This window comes from Cebidichthys violaceus, unplaced genomic scaffold (genome assembly GCF_023349555.1).
Source record: "Cebidichthys violaceus isolate CVI_PGR_0920_01 unplaced genomic scaffold, fCebVio1.0.p SCAF_40, whole genome shotgun sequence".
NCBI lineage: Eukaryota > Metazoa > Chordata > Actinopteri > Perciformes > Stichaeidae > Cebidichthys > Cebidichthys violaceus.
In genome coordinates this window covers 1,968,914-1,984,712 of record NW_027176595.1, presented here as the reverse complement: position 1 = coordinate 1,984,712, position 15,799 = coordinate 1,968,914, and the positions used below count along the sequence as shown (strand labels likewise).

Sequence of the window (15,799 nt, the reverse complement as noted above, 5' to 3'; positions counted from 1 at the left end):
GAAAGAAATGCTTTTTTCTCAGAGTGATGAGAGAGATGAGATCAAATCTGAGGAAACTGCATTTCGTTGACTTAATGTCGGTGGGTTTAGACATTATTTATAGATTAAACAATATGTCCCTTATTTTGTGACGAGCTGTATGGATATGTAGGAAATTCTCTACTGATAATTGTAGAAATGATTCTGTTGGTATATTGATATGTTTTGTGTTGTAAACACAGAAATAGGTGCAAGTCTTAGAATACTAGAGTTTTCTTTTCTACATTGAGGATTGTGTACAGAATATTTTCTGTAATGCATTACTAGTTTGTTAACACTTGTTCAATTGTTACACTACAGTTATGCAATGGTTTACAGAGTTCACAAAATTATTTTTATCATCTTGAGTATTAAAATAATTTTTCATCTGAAACGTGTGAATACTTTTTTTTTTTGTCTCAAACACAAATTACAGAAGAAAAGTAAACGATCTGAAATAGTGGACACCAGAGGAGATTTTTAACTTTAATACATTTCAGTCGTTTTTAAACATATTTATGTCATCTAAAACAAGTCGTCCTGAGCAGTTGAATTGTAAAATACATTTTTCAAAATGGACATAAAAATGCCAACTAGCATCACCTTGTGGCATGCTTGTATTTGTGCACTCATCTGAACTTTATGGCTCAATGGGGTCACATGTGATCAAATAGGTAGCGTATCAGCTGCTGGGCCTGGAGGAGAGAACACAACACAAACGAGTTCACGCCGAGATGACGTGTTGCCAAACAAAACAATATTTCATGACAATACAACAAATCCTAACGCAGCATTGCACCTGGTTGGTTTACATAGAGCAGCTGATGAATGAATGATTAAATAAATTCAATCATAATCATAATTTACCTCTTTCTGGCACTCTGGGTAGATTATCATTTCCCCCACTTCTTCTAGTTCTGACCTCTCCTTGTAGATGCTAGAGTGACAATGAAACGGGGGGGAAAAGGGACGAGTTATTTATGAATACATATTCTACATGTATGCGCGTAAGTTTGAGTTTTCTTTTTCCTTACCTTTCAAGAATCGAGTTAAAGCCGGCCACAATCGCTTCACCCTGCAGCGCCATGATGAGACAGGGTGCCGAGTAAAGGTGAGCCATCTTATAATGAAACGAGAGACGAGGGAAGATCAACTGTTGAGTGCGCTGTTTGTAAGAAAGTAGGTCCTGCAGCAACTTACTACGAACGTCTCACCCTTTGGTTCCCTCTTGAAGACACTTTCAGTGTCTCGGCGATGTGCTTCCTCTGCTCTGTATCCAGCGTGCTCATCCTACCTGCCACCAGATGGCAGCCTGACCTCAGCAGCTGCTCAAGCATCGCTAGCAGGGCTGGCACTACTCGGCTGAGAGGTGGAGCATTTAGGGGAAGAAGCAGACAGGTTGTCTGCCAGAGAGCACTGTGTATCCCTGTGTACCAATAAACAAGCAAAACGTTGTTTACAAAAGGTCATCTGGAACAGAGTCATATTTCAACATCATTCCAGAGGAGTCTCTGCCAAAGTCACAATAAATGATTGAATCATTTAAAAAGCACCCATTTTGTTTCAATAGATGATTGAACCATGAGATCTTCAATGCTGTGACTTTAAAGTGAGATCAGTGGAATGACAATAGTCAGAAAAACGTGAATACCTGAGTATTGGTACCACTAATGCAACCTGAGTCTAGCTCTGCAGACTTTACAGAGCATTTCTCTTCATGAAAGTTATCAATACATATCATTGTCTGTAAGTAGTCCGAACCTCTATTTGGTCCTGATGCCCTTAAAGGGGAAGCACTCCCCCGGTCCACAGGGAATGTGCAGCTCCGTTCACGCTCCGCAGAGGCTAAAGGGTCTGAGCGCACGCTGGGTATCTGCAACAAGGAAGCAAGCACCAACGCAGAATGTTTGTCTTCTGTCAGCCGTGAGTGAAATGTGTGCGATAGGCGTACCTGCTCCCGTCTCATTGTGCTGGTCTCGGTGCAGCAGAGCCCCTCTGGGAAAAACCTCCTCACATCCTGAATCGCTTTCTGATACGATCCTGATGCTATCAAATTGATCACAGACCTTTTAGCCATACAGTTATTGTTGCACACATAGCAGCCCAGTTCTTAAATGTGTTCCAGTATGCACTAGCAGTACAGGGCACTGACCATAAATGCCATTGTGTGAATGAGCCATGCCATGATAGGTCCACAGGGACGAGTCCTCTTGGTCCAGCACATCCAGCAGCCTACTTGCAGCATTTTCCCCCTGGAGGCAGAGAGCCAATGAGGAGCCAGAGGTCAAGTACTCCACATGGGCCTCCAAGACCGAGGGGTCCTGCACACAGAAGTTAACACGTTATGAATCATCAAGGCCTACGGTTTTGCATGAATGGAAAGCTTGATTTTCAGAGAGATAATCATTATCAGTTACACTTTCTGCAGGCAGTAGTGAGGTGGCAGTGCTTTTGTCCAGGATCACTACATGCAGGCCCACCATTGTGAGGCCACACAGCTGGAGTTCGCAGGCTATTTTAGCCAGCGTGTGATTCCAGATTGTTGGCTTGAAAAGGCACACAGTGACCAGCATCTGTGGATCTGAACGGAGTCCATGATGAACGTTCAAAATTCCTGTCACAAAGACATTAATATGATAATATAGTTTGCCACTGTGAGACACTAGCCTGTGATGCACAAAATAGATCAGTCCCTCACATTCACATTGAGTATTCTATATCTCATTTATGATTTGAAGACATACAGAACTTACTGAATGTCCGAATGTACACATATCGACATTAACTCGATCATTTTCATGTTATCGACTTCTTGTACAATATAATATGGACATGACCTCGATAATTCCCCGTTATCGACTTATTGTACGGTGTATGGACATGGTCATTTTAGTGAAGTTTTTCCTGACCATTATAACAATTGAGCATTGTGCAGACATTGCACATTTTTGATTACAGAGCCAGAGAGTCCATTTTATTTATTGTTTTGGTTGTATTTGAACGTTTTATTTATTTAGAATATTTGAATGTTTTGTTCACATTTTAATGTCAAATGAATATTCCTAAGAATTAACAGTGCATTGCTCTTTGAAATGGTGTACCTGCCATTATATTATCATTATGTCAGTGGCACAAAATGGTCTTACAATTACAACATCGTTTATCGCAATTATTTCTGGGAAAATATATTGCCCAACAACGGTAGTTACACCGACAGGCCGACCTTTGAGAGAAAGCTGTGTGCACGCAGTCAGAGAGTTTAATTCCACCGATTTATACAATAAAAAACCTTGAATTGTGCTTTAGTCCAGTTGTTGTTAGAAATCTACTTTTATCACTATATCAACTGATGCCAGCTACAATATTCAAGCTCAACATGGTTGTTGTAAATATTATTTTATACACAAACCTTTTGTACTGCAGTTTTGCGGAGGAAACTTCACAACTGGACGTACGCTGTGGTCTGTAGTGGACAGAAGTGGGGTGATGAGACTTTTCCTGGCGTATTAGAGACTATTATTATTTCTTATATAACTCAAAAGACTCCATTTTTAGACTTGGTATCTGATTGCATGTTGCATACAGCACTCAACAAACCTACCAGGAATCATCTCGTGCTCAAAGAAGAAGAGGGAGGCCTGTCTGAAAGCCACTTCAGGAGTGGGTGACATCAGGACACTGAGGTTACCGGGGTAATCTAGTGGTAAGAGCTTCCTCAGTGAAGGAAAAGCATCCAGCCGTTTAAGAGCGCACACTAGGGCAGGAGATGGCATCAGATAGTTGAGGCTGTCCTGACAGAGCTGCTGCCCGACCTCGTATGGACTCAGCTCCTGAGCCTGAAGTCGAGTCAACGCAGGCAGCCACTTCAGGCCGAGCAGCTCGAATCCTGTGTGTTGTACATCACCTTTATCATCAACATTGCAACCATTGAAAAGTAAGGAGGGGAGAGGGGGGGGGGGTATTCTAAATAAATAATCCACTCACATACTCGCTACTCTGTTCATTCATTAATTAAACTGTGTAGGCTGCTATGTGTGTTTGACGGTGTATTTTGTTTGTTCTGCCCACTCCCGTTCCCAAACGCAGGACAAGCTGTGCTGCAGTTGAACTTCGCCCACCTTCTGGCTCCTCTGTCAGCGCTCTGTGTAGGAGGCTCAGGCCCTGTCTCATGTCCTTTCCACAGAAGGTCAAAATCGCCACCTGCTCCATGTCGGAGTTGGACGAACACTTCTGATGGGACAGGATCACACTGGAGGGATCTGGCACTGCCCACATACACCGAACTAAAAAAAAACAACAACAAATAAGACAGAAGAACCGTAAAGGGAGACGGCAGAGGAGCGTCTGCTGCTTTACTGATGCTGAACACACGGTGCTTACCAAAGACACGGCACAGGCTGCCGCTGTAGGGCACAGTGTGGAAACAGAAGCTTGGCTCTGCCGTCTGAACCCCATCAACTCTGGACTGGATGCAACCCAGAAGCTGTTGTGCCTTAAATTCTCTCATTAGAGCTGAAACAACATAATAACTACAGGGTTATTTTATTGGAAACACGGTAATGCTGACTTTAGAGGCAAGTGAGGGAAAACATCTAGTTTTCCATTTTCAAGTGTGATCTAAAATGTTTACTTTTGATGTCATTTATTGAGATGAATTATGCTCTAGATATAACACGAGATGGAATTCAGACCTGCTGGCAGACTAACACCGTGGTGCACTGCGTTCTCCTTCCTCAGTAACAACAGCAGACAGTGACCCTGATCTGGGGTCACGGTCTGTGGGCTGCAGAACACACGAGCCTAGAGGAAATATACACCGGCTTCAACACTTCAACAACCTTTTTCCCATTCACCTCTACAAGTGTCTCCAGTAAATAGTGTACAATATCAAATGTATTGTCAATAATTGACATTTGACTTTGTCATGAGGCTCGGTAACATTCTGTTCGACACACTGTTCTTCTGAAGGTCTGGACTGTGAATGAGTGGCTTGCAGTTCTACCTGCTGCTTGGAGAGTCCAAGGACTGCAGCTGCGTTGCTCTGAAGCTGCGGCCTCTGCAGCCCCGACAGACTGAAGCCTCTGCGTTCACAGACTGACAGCACTTGGCCGTAGCAACATGGAGGCACGGCAGGCGACACCACCAGGAGTAAGTCAGCTATAAGAGGGGTGGGGTGGGGGGGGAGAGAAGGATTAGCGGCTCCGCTCGTGTAAAAATCTTTGAGCCTTGCTGCAAACTAAATTTCCCGCAGGATAGTAAAGATGAAAGTTGAAAGTGAAATGTGGGCAGATGCCAGTTTCCCCCCGTTTTGACAGTTGTGGCTCCTTGTACCTTTCGTTGTAGCACACAGAAAGACTCCGCTTCTGTCATTCAATGGTACAACTCTACAAACAAAAGTAGACGGTGACTGATTACAGCATTTTTAGAATCAGTTTTTCACACAATCTAATGACATTTTGACGACAAACCTATTCAGAAGCCGGTTGTGAGTCTGTGCACTTTGTCCTCCAACTCTTCCTGAAAACCACAAGCACAGCTCCCTGTGGACCCGGCTGGCCAGACGAGAGGAGGAGAAGAAGAGAGGAGGCTGGAGAGGATGGCGATCTGTCTCTCTGGGCATCAGAGGATCTAAGGAACTAGTTAGATCTTTCAACACTGAGTGGGCATGAAGGCCCCGCACAGCAAGGGCAAGAACAGGCTGGCAGGTCTCCTCAGTTCTCTGGATAACTGGTACAGCGCCTATGAGTCAGAGGGAGACAATTTAACTTCAATGAAGACACTGACAAAAGGACCTATAGGACACAGATGGAACCAGGATGCACCCCAGACCAATGAGCCAGACGGAGAGTTATTGGGTATTTTATGACCAGACGGCTTTAAGTTATGTCTTACCAGCACTGTCACTCAGGAACCCCTGTGGTGGATAAAGGAGCCGCAGACCACACACATCGAGCCCCGAGTCGAGAACAAGTTGGAGGGCGTAGTGTGTTATGACAGGATGTAGGATGAAAGCTTTGCACCCCAGAGCGACCGATACCTGCAACAAAAACAAGAGCGACATATATTTATTCAGCCTTCACTACCTCTGATTCAGTGCTTCTTGGGATCAAAAGACACACGCCGGGCAGGGACATGCTCACTTCTGTGTGCAGCTCTTGTGTGGTCTCTCTCCCCTTACAAACATGCTCCTGAGTCTCCACAGTCTGCCAGTAAAAGCCTGGACTGAGACCAAATGTCCTATCTATAACCTGAAACACAAAGCCAAGGGGGAGCAGAATACAGTCAACAAGATACGTGCTTGAAAAATGATATTAAATCACACTCTCCGAAGCACATCACCTTTTCGTTGGAGGTGGTGGAGATGAAACAATCTAAACAGGAAGAAGGCAGATGGATGGGTGAGGCATAGGCTTGTTGGTCCAGCAAGTTTCTGAGCCGAGGTAGCCAGCTGGTGATGAGAGCGAGCGAGGTCTCAGTGAGGAACCTGCAGACATGGTTGTAGAAAGGTGTGTGGATGTCTTTCTCACTTTTCTACAAAACAAACAAAAAAGAGAGAACAGCATCAGCACCGCTATTCTGAAGCCTACAGAGTGTGTGTGTTTCTTTTGTTTTGTTGCTTTTTTTTTTTTTGTATTGCTGTTCACCCTTGGTTTGTAGGAGTGACGAGCCACAACTAAGACGTGCAACGCCAGTCCATCCTCTGTCCACAGCTGCTGGAGTCCTGCAACCCAGAATGGGACCTTTGCACCAACCTCGTCTTCCTCATGACGTGGCTCAGGGCCAACCTAATACACGGAAGCAAGCCGACCCTTACATGGTGAAACTCAGCTTCACGATAACAAACACAGTGGGAGAGAGAAGCCGCTGCTCACTAACCAAAGACAGAAACCAAGCCACTAAAGTGTTGTAGATGTCTGATTTGGTTGCCGCTGAATCCAGATGTTTTCTCTTCCTGTGAGCTCTGGAACCAACCACGCCAGGACTGGAGAGGTCAACGGTCAGTAGCACACGTCTCTTACTTTCAATATCTGCTGGTAGTGTACTGATCCACTGTAGATGAGATGCTTCCTGAAAAACAAGTCATAATACCGTGAGTGTTGACCTTCGTTCTAAGTACTGTACATTTTGAGTTCTGTGTCACTTACAAAATCATAAAGAACATCAGTGCTTTCAGCAGCTGGCTGCTTCTGATTGACGGATTTGGATGGACGATGTATTTCCAGCTGCTTAAGAATCTGCTGGTGTTGTTCCTGTTGATATGTCTGCTTAACTCGTGCTCTCTGGTGGTCACTATCAAAAACATTGTCATTGGTTAAAATATCTGTTTATTCTCCACGATGTGCTGAATGAATGAAGAACAAGGCATACCTGTGCTGCTTTGGTTCTCTGATTGTTCTGTTCTCAAACTGTACGTGAGAAGATTGTCTGTCTCCCCACACATTGTGTGACTCATGTCTACATGTAGACTCTCCAGCCCGGGGTAGCTTCTCTTTCAGTTTTTCTGGAACATTCTCTGGCACTGAATATGTAGGGTCTGCGTATTCATTAGGATATCTATTTCCATTTCTGTTCATCTCCCTGATTTTCTGAAGCAACATACTCTTTCCAGTCGCTTCCCTGGAAGCAGAGACATGACAATGTGAATTGGAAACAACATGTGCTGGACTGAAGCGTGACTGCTGCTTCTAATGTAGATATATAAATGATATATTTACCTGTCCCCCTTCCGTGATCCAGCATGCGCTTTAAGATTGAGTTTCTTTGCAGGTGGTGTTTCCTGGTGATTGTTGTGTTTGGCTGCTGACTTGGACTCTGATGAAGGATTTGATGATGCTCTTGGTGGTTTTATTGAAGAATCGGGGCAACGCAGGTCAATGTAGACAGTGGGACATTCCTGCTGGCTCAGCTGCAGCTCGTCTTCCAACCACACCGATGATTTTTTCCACACATTGTTGTATCTGCGTGAAAACAGGTGATTATTGTCGTTATCTTACAAGTCTGGTCGCAGAACATGAGCAGTGATGAGACCTACCTGATGTGGTTTGGACTTTTCACAGGCTCTGACACAGACTTAGATGACTGGCTGTTACAGAAAGCAACTAGTCTCTCCATTATGTTTCCCTGGGATCTGTTCTTGACACCTTCTATGATGAAATCATTAAGGTTAATTGATATCCATAAACCATCAATTAATTGCTAGGTGTGTGTGTGTGTAATAATGACTTACCTGCATGTGTTTTCAAAGGTTCAACTGACGCATATTGTTGCAGAGGTAGCCCGTCCAGATTTTTGAGAACATCATCCAGATCCCACTGGTCCAGCCTCTGAATGTTAATGTGTAGCAAAGCCAGTATTTAGGAAGCGTTAACACCTAGAGATTACTTAACTGCATTAACCACAATCATGAGATTATCCTTAAACCTTTGTACTTTGCCAAACTCACTGCAAATGAGAGAACGGGGAAACCCCCATCAGCTGTTGTGTCGTCTACATTTGGTGGTACAGAGGCATCTGGCTTGGCTCTGTTCAACTGCACAATACCTCTGTCACAAGCATCTGCCTTTAATGGTGAAACAGGAAAGGAAAGGACGCATCTTTAGTGTGTACGCCATGAGACACCGGTGTGAACAGTGGCTGCAGATCAAGACCACCTACCTCAGCATCAGCATCGGCATCAGAGCGGTGTGTACCAGTTACAGTAGTGCCTTCCACATGTTCATCAGCATCCAACTGCCCACTCTCTTCTGACCAGCACCTCTGAGCTACAGGTGTCAACAGCTCCTGATTGAGAAACACATGCACACACACACACACACGCACGCACGCACGCACACACACACACACACACACACACACACACACAGACAGAGAAAAAAATATCAATGATTATGTTTTTGGTGAGTTCTGACCTTTCTGCGATTAACACTCATGAAACTAATCTATAACTACTAACCTCTAGATCATCGTCATCCGTTGAAAAAAGGTGGAAGTCTTCCGGGACCGTCAGGGACAGACCAGCTGGTCTTTGGTATACTGTGACAATCTCTTCATTCTCGGACTGTAACGTAAAGCCATTAACGTAAAGCCATTATTGTTGGTGTTATTTGTAGTTGTAAGTAAAGTTATATAACATTTGTAGGAAGGAAAACCACATACTGATGAAGAATCAAAGTCGATGGTCGGTAGATGCGGCTTCACTTTCTCCAGAATGTCCATTATTACCGGTAAAACAAAGGATTTTGTCCGGTAACGTTGCCGTTTATGTGCCGCGTTACTTGAGGCTCCTTAGTTACCGTGGCAACGGAAAGCTTCGGAGTGCACGTGTGCTTCGCGTGGCGCTTCGAGTGTCGTCAACAATGTTGCCTTCAGGTGCCATCGGAAACATTGCAACTAACTAGCTAATTTGACAGGAACGTGATTAGCCCACAGGTGAGTGAGAGAGACAGAGACAGAGAGAGAGAGAGATGTTGGAGGTAGGTTAGGCTCAGTATACTGCACCAATATAGTGTATAAACACATGTAAGGTCAAGTATGTGCACATGAGGGCACTGCGGCTTGTTGAAATGCAACTTGAATTCTCTCGTGCTAAAGTAATATACCTTAATGCACTCTGCAAACTAGCTGGCTATAGCTAATGTGTTCTCTTTTGCAGGTGCTGCACCAGCGGTGAGCCGAGGCCACTGTTGAGCGGTAATGTTACACTCTGTTCCTATTCAAGTACTTTCATTTAGTCGTATTTGCTATATCATTTTTGTCCTTTGAACTTTTTTCCATTTTACTTAATGAATAACATTGCTGTGTATACATCTGTGGCGCTTAGGGGCGCGCGTGTGTGTGTGTGTACTGTGGTTGAAATAGTCCGTCCCATGATGTGGTAAACTAATTAATTTCCTGTCGGTAAGGTAAGTTGCATTGAACATTTGGAAAAGAAAGTGAAGGCATATACGTTTTGAAACATTTATTGCGCGTTGAAGACAACTTCCGTGACAAACGTGGATCATTACTACATCAAGTAATACACACATGTTGAAGACGTTTTAGTTTCTGAGCTGTAACGTTACAGATATGTCATCCTGTCGGTAATGTTTGCCACACGTTTGTTCAACCAGCCCAATCGCATGAATTATCGACTAAATTAGAATCTATATTGTAGCTTTTAATGGGCTAAACTTTTGGAAAATGACATTTCAGTGTTGCATTTCAAATTGTAGGCCTGTATGCCATGTTTTTTGACCTGCTTTCCCCATTTTAATTGTCCCAAAATGCTCATGAAAAAGGCATGTTCAATGACATGAAGGGATGTCTAAAATATATTAAAGTATTTTAAAAATGCATCAAAGTCTATTTAGTTTTATACCTCAACATGTTTCCATGTCAAGCAACCCCTCCTGGTAATCTGAGTGGTAGAGGTTTGTGTAGTCGATCATACTCCTAAATATCAATACAAACTAAATCATCTTAAAGCATTTTGAGGTGGATTGAGACAAACTCCTTTAATTTCTCCCTTCTCTGCAGAGAGTCAACAATGTGCCTGCTGCAGTTGCATTTAGTTGACGCAAAAGATGTCAACTAAAAGAAATTCATAGCATCTCTAAAATATTGTGGATCCATTTTTATCTAAAGGCTACAGATGACAACATTTATCTGTAAATAGTAAGTGTGAAACAATAACCTGACTCATGCATTTGTATTACAATTAAAATCTTGAAATGAGAAACTGGAATACATTGTTGAAGACAGATTACAGCAACCAGATCGCTTAACACATGTTTGTTTAGCAGCTTTGGAAGAGTTCACTGTCAATATCTCGCAGGTCTTGACCAACTAGAGGTGGTGGGCTGGTGCATGTAATGTTGTTGAATATGGTGATGGTTGTGTCGGGCTCTTCGCCCTCTGCGTGAGTCTCCACTTGCCGAGGAATCACCGACGGATTCCTCAAGCTGTAGTTTCTGAGTGGGAGGGCACTGCAGTCGCATTTCCACTGGTTCCAAGACAGCAAAAGTTTTTCCATACTCTCCGGAAAATCAGGGACCATGCTTGTCAGGGTATTAGCTCTCAGGTCCAGATAGCGCAGTCTTGGGAGCAGCTGCTTTGTGCCATTCTGCAAAAATTGTCGACATTCATTGTTGGACAACAGCAAGTACTCCAAATTCTTAAGGCCAGAGAATGTATGGGTTGTTAGAACCTCCAACTTGTTGAAACTCAAGTCCAGTCCCAATAGGCCCACCAGGTCTGCAAAACTCTGGTGTTCTACCTCAGAGATGTTGTTGTGCTGCAAGAAAAGCCTCCGTAAACCAGAGAGTCCAGTGAAAGCTTGAGTTGTGACTCTTGCTAGGCAACCTCTGTCCAGATGAAGGCTGTGCAGCTTTGACAGACCTTTAAACATTTGGTCGGGCAGACTGTGGAAGCAGCTTCCAGACAAGTTGATGACGGCAACATGAGCGAGCCCAGTGAAACTACCCACTTGTGCCTCCTGCACTTGGTTGTGCTCTAGCTCTAGAACCTCCAGATGACCCAGCCCCTCAAAGATCCTTTCCGCCAGGACTCGGATCCTGTTGTGGCTGAGTCGCAGCTCTTCTAAATACTGCAGGTCACGGAAAGTCATGGGCCTAATTCCACTGATTGAGTTGTTGGAGAGACGCAGCACATGAAGACTATGCAGGCCCAAGAACGTGTCGTCATGGAGAGAAGTCAGTCTGTTGTTTGTGAGATCCATCCATCTGAGTGACTTCATGCCTACAAAGGCTCTGGGTACCACTGTCACAATCTGATTCTGGGCCAGGTAAAGCTTTTGCAGTTTAGTTAGTTTAAAGAACACATTAGCCTTGATGACCTTGAGGTGGTTTCCAGTCAGATCCAACTCTTTAAGCTCAGCAAGATTTTGGAAAAGCTGCGGCTGCAGGTAAGCGAGTCTATTCCCTGCGAGAACGAGCTCCCGTAGACCTTGCAGGTCGTGGAAAGCTGTCTCGGGTAAAACTGCTAATGAGTTCCACCCTAGGTTTAGAAGCCACATGTGTGAGAGTCCCGCAAACAGTCTTTCTTCAAGACGAGTGAGTTGGTTGTTATGCAGACTAATTGAAGCAATGTTAGGTGTATTCTGGAAGAGCGTACCTGGTAACACCCGGAGGCGATTTCGCTCAAGGTGAATGTGTGCAAGCGACCTAAGTCCTCTCAAAGCCTGAGGGTCAAGTGTCACCAGCTCGCCACTCTGCAGATTCAAAAAGTCCAGATTAGAGAGAGCCTTAAAAGACGCTGCTGGGAGGGAGGTGAACAGGTTACCGTCCAGCCAGAGGGAATGAGTCGAGGCGGGCATGTCCAACGGGACTTGTGTGAAGTTACGAGCGCTGCAGTACATGTTGAGCTCCAAGCTGTAGTCATCATGCAGACAGGTGCATCCTTTAGAACATGGAATGGGATCTTCGGCCACTTTCTCTCCAGCTGTGTCGGGGTCTGGCAACACCAGTGATGTTCCCAGAACCCACAACACCAACAGCACAATGGTTTGCATACCAGCTGTGGATAAAATATTAAAATGTAAATAAGTTCACTACAGACTTCAGACGTTTAGATTGTTTTAACGCTGTATGGTCTACATTATATTGCTTACCTTTTTAAATATGAGAGGTCTTGATTCAAGGCGGACAGGCTGTGAAGCACTGAATGACTGAACCTTGTGCAATTGTTTGTATGCTGAATGGAAAGTTTGCCAAGCCCCCAAAGCCTTTTTTTTTTTTCCTTTTTTTTTTAAAGTAGGCTGCACTGAATATGTATATTTAACCCATGCATGTCCACTAGACCTGTTTTTAAATTATTTTTTCATGTACAGACCTTTTTTCACAGAGGTGCATATTTGGTTTTCAACCAGCATCAACTATGATTATGTTGATACAATAATCTAATGATTGTACTGTTAAGTCTGTAAAATGAGAATTGCCTCGGTAATGGTGTTAGCCATTCTTAATTAAGATTCTAAAAAGTATATGCAGTACCTGTATCTCCATTATTCTTAATAAATGTCACGTTTATTTTACTGTCAAACAAACTAATAATGGATTCCGTGTACAGTAAGTGGCCTTTGGTGTTTACTAGAGTCAGGGTCCTGTCACTGAGTGCATTTGTTGTAGATTTGAACTGATGCACAGATACGGTGAAGAGATACGATGGACCCAGTGCACCAGACCTTTGACTGAATTCATTTTTCTAATATTTAACCTGATAACAGGCACATTTGACATGGGGTAATATGAGGCAAAGTTGTATTTCACTTGTTTCCTCAGGCTTGGAAGTGTATATTCTGGACCACAGTTGTGAAATTCTGACATCTTTTTCAAACTGACTAGTAGCACCTTTTCCTGACTGAATGAGCAAACGCTGCATATCCCAATACCACAGACTAAACTAATCATAGCAACATTGTTGGTCTGAAAATAGTGATACTGTAAGACATACTACTCTAAACTATAGGTTCACCCCTAAACTGCTGGTCAAAGCAAATATCTCATCAGCCAATCACATTGCAGCGACTCATGTTAGGCATGTAGACATTATCAAAACGATCTGCTGTTCAAACCAAGAATCAGAAGGGCTGGTTTGACTATTTTTGAAACGGCTGATCTACTGGGATTTTACCAGTTATATTAGTGTAATTTTGTATTGTTCTGTATCAAACCGTTTCAAGTCAATAAAATTTTTAAGATAGATATCATTTAATCGCCTAATAATCTTTGTTCAAATTGAAGTGGTGATATCTGTAAGCGCTAAGACCCACTGTTGTCATCTTTATGTTTTCTCAAAATCCTCCAAAAACCAAAACATGAAAAAACATTATTTTCTAGTTTGGAGACTTTCTGAAGACGGTTTAAAAAGTAGAAAACATTTGTAAATCAATAAAATGAATGCTTGGGTACCATTCCACTTGCTATACCTTTTTTGTTTTATTCATATAAAATCAGCTGTCTGCACAATAATGCCAGTGCCATTTCAATTTCATTCACTTCTTTGACAATGCAGGATGAGGTCAGTTCCAGAAGTCCATTTCCTAATCACATCTATGATTGCAATGACTAACTTTCTGTTTATTCTTTTTCTTCGTATCTGAGTTCTTTTAGACAACCATGAACTGGTCATGCTCTAAAGGACAACCAAATCCAGATAACACTGTGTGCTTGCACATGAATTTCATTGATTGATTTGCCAACACTGGATTCATAACAGTATAAAGAAAATGTATCATGTTGAATATATCCTCTAAGTTTGTAACATATGTCACTCAAAACTGGTCCTCCTCTGCAGTGAATAAGTAGGCAACATTATGTCAGACAGGCAGGGTGATGCAACCGCACTAACTAACACTCATTAGATTTACTGGCACGTTATCGTTCTAAATATTTAGATTTTATTTATATTGTAGGAATTTGTATTGAACTAATCCTACACAGAATAACTGAGGTTTATCAATGTTTAAATCTAAAATCTATATTTTTGAATCTAAAGATCATGTTTAGTTCGGTAGTGAATCTGGCACACATTTGGTGATAATAATTCTTAAATGTCTTCTGTATTCTAGTGGCATTTATTTGAATATTATTTTTGTGATTAAAATACATTTGGCTACATACCAAAAAGAAATGCATGTTATATTTGTTTTTAATGGCATGTGGAACGTGTTGTGTGAAAAGACCAATACATCATCACTGAAGCCTATATTTAACATGCTTATGTCCTACAAACCAATCAATCTCCATTTCAGTTGTCCTGAATAAAGTTGTGATGTACCCTGAGGAAATGGAGGTAGCTAATGAGTTCTAGTTTGTATTTCTCTAGCCAGTAGAGGGCACTGCTGGTCTGTTGTCACGTCGAGGCCCAGCAGCTTGGGAGGCTTTACGTAAAGGGCTGTCTTACCCTTTTAAATTGATCTGGTCCTTTAAATGGAGTGTGACCAGAAGTGATAAGAGGATGATTTTAGTTCAATAGTGGTGAGCTGGTGCCTTCCATATTTCTTTTGATTTCTTTAAACAAAGCCCAATACATCTCAAATTGAAAGGGACTTTGCTGTTTGGGCTTCATAGAATAAATAGTCATTTTTACAAACAGATAAAAATAAAACACTGCAGTTTTTACTGCTGCTTCAGTGAAACAATTGCCATGCCGAATGGCTGCCATAGTGAGTTGTTAGTGATTGTTTCTCCAATGACAAACGCCTCTAATTGGCTCATTCCCCGGCACTCAATCAGACACAAAGGTTGCCTTTTTGTTTTGTCAGTTACTGTGGGCTTCCTGAGTGGAGGACGAGAGTCTTAATGGTGAGCAGCAGAGCCTTCCACTGTGCCTGAAAATGTTTGACTCGGCAGTGCCTTGCTTCTGGAAGGATAATTTCCTTTAATGATTCTAGATAAATGTGATGCTCCCTCAGCAGTGGAGAACAGGCCTGAAAGGCACGATGTCAATCTGAATTTGACGGATGCATGCTGATCGGTTTAGAAGCCCATCATAATGTCTACTTCCATCTACTGCTCGGCAAATGTCAGAGAACTCTTGAGATGAAATGCAAAGGAAGCTCAGTACAAACTTTTAGGATCCGTTAAACATAAGCTGGGTCTCCAGATTAGTTCAGCTGCTGCTGTTAGGTCTGTTTAAGTCACTAAGTGCATTTATTTTGTGTTGAAAGACATGTTTGATATTTGTCAGCCACACACAGAAATCAAGAAAGTCTAGTATTCTTTGGTTTTAAGTGTTGTTTATTAAGTGTACTTGATTTCTGCATTGTGGGGGGGGGGGGGGG

At 42.8% G+C, this 15,799-nt stretch overlaps 2 protein-coding genes across 5 annotated transcripts; both read right to left on the bottom strand.

Annotated features, from left to right (window-relative positions):
* Positions 1-491: 491 nt before the first annotated feature.
* On the bottom strand, positions 492-9,399 carry LOC137885691 (dynein axonemal assembly factor 8). Of its 4 annotated transcripts, XM_068728030.1 has the most exons (30): positions 9,175-9,399; positions 8,972-9,076; positions 8,674-8,799; positions 8,462-8,578; positions 8,246-8,342; positions 8,051-8,162; positions 7,734-7,976; positions 7,387-7,635; positions 7,164-7,308; positions 6,895-7,086; positions 6,663-6,803; positions 6,358-6,549; positions 6,159-6,266; positions 5,911-6,055; positions 5,487-5,757; positions 5,350-5,402; positions 5,021-5,175; positions 4,710-4,818; positions 4,399-4,530; positions 4,137-4,301; positions 3,620-3,904; positions 3,428-3,481; positions 2,436-2,632; positions 2,171-2,339; positions 1,970-2,064; positions 1,780-1,891; positions 1,233-1,444; positions 1,053-1,138; positions 886-955; positions 492-713 (listed from the first exon to the last, which is right to left on the bottom strand). In XM_068728030.1, exons 1-30 carry the CDS (start codon positions 9,232-9,234, stop codon positions 675-677), a joined length of 4,236 nt encoding a protein of 1,411 aa, XP_068584131.1. In that variant the 5' UTR covers positions 9,235-9,399; the 3' UTR covers positions 492-674. The 4 variants fall into 4 exon arrangements, with proteins under 4 accessions (XP_068584131.1, XP_068584128.1, XP_068584130.1 ...); XM_068728027.1 differs by having other exon boundaries at positions 1,780-2,064; XM_068728029.1 differs by having other exon boundaries at positions 1,780-2,064; positions 2,436-2,599.
* Positions 9,400-9,961: 562 nt separating this feature from the next.
* On the bottom strand, positions 9,962-12,721 carry igfals (insulin-like growth factor binding protein, acid labile subunit). Its single transcript, XM_068728092.1, has 2 exons — positions 12,626-12,721; positions 9,962-12,531 (listed from the first exon to the last, which is right to left on the bottom strand). Exon 2 carries the CDS (start codon positions 12,524-12,526, stop codon positions 10,793-10,795), a length of 1,734 nt encoding a protein of 577 aa, XP_068584193.1. The 5' UTR covers positions 12,527-12,531; positions 12,626-12,721; the 3' UTR covers positions 9,962-10,792.
* Between the last annotated feature and the right edge of the window lie 3,078 nt (positions 12,722-15,799).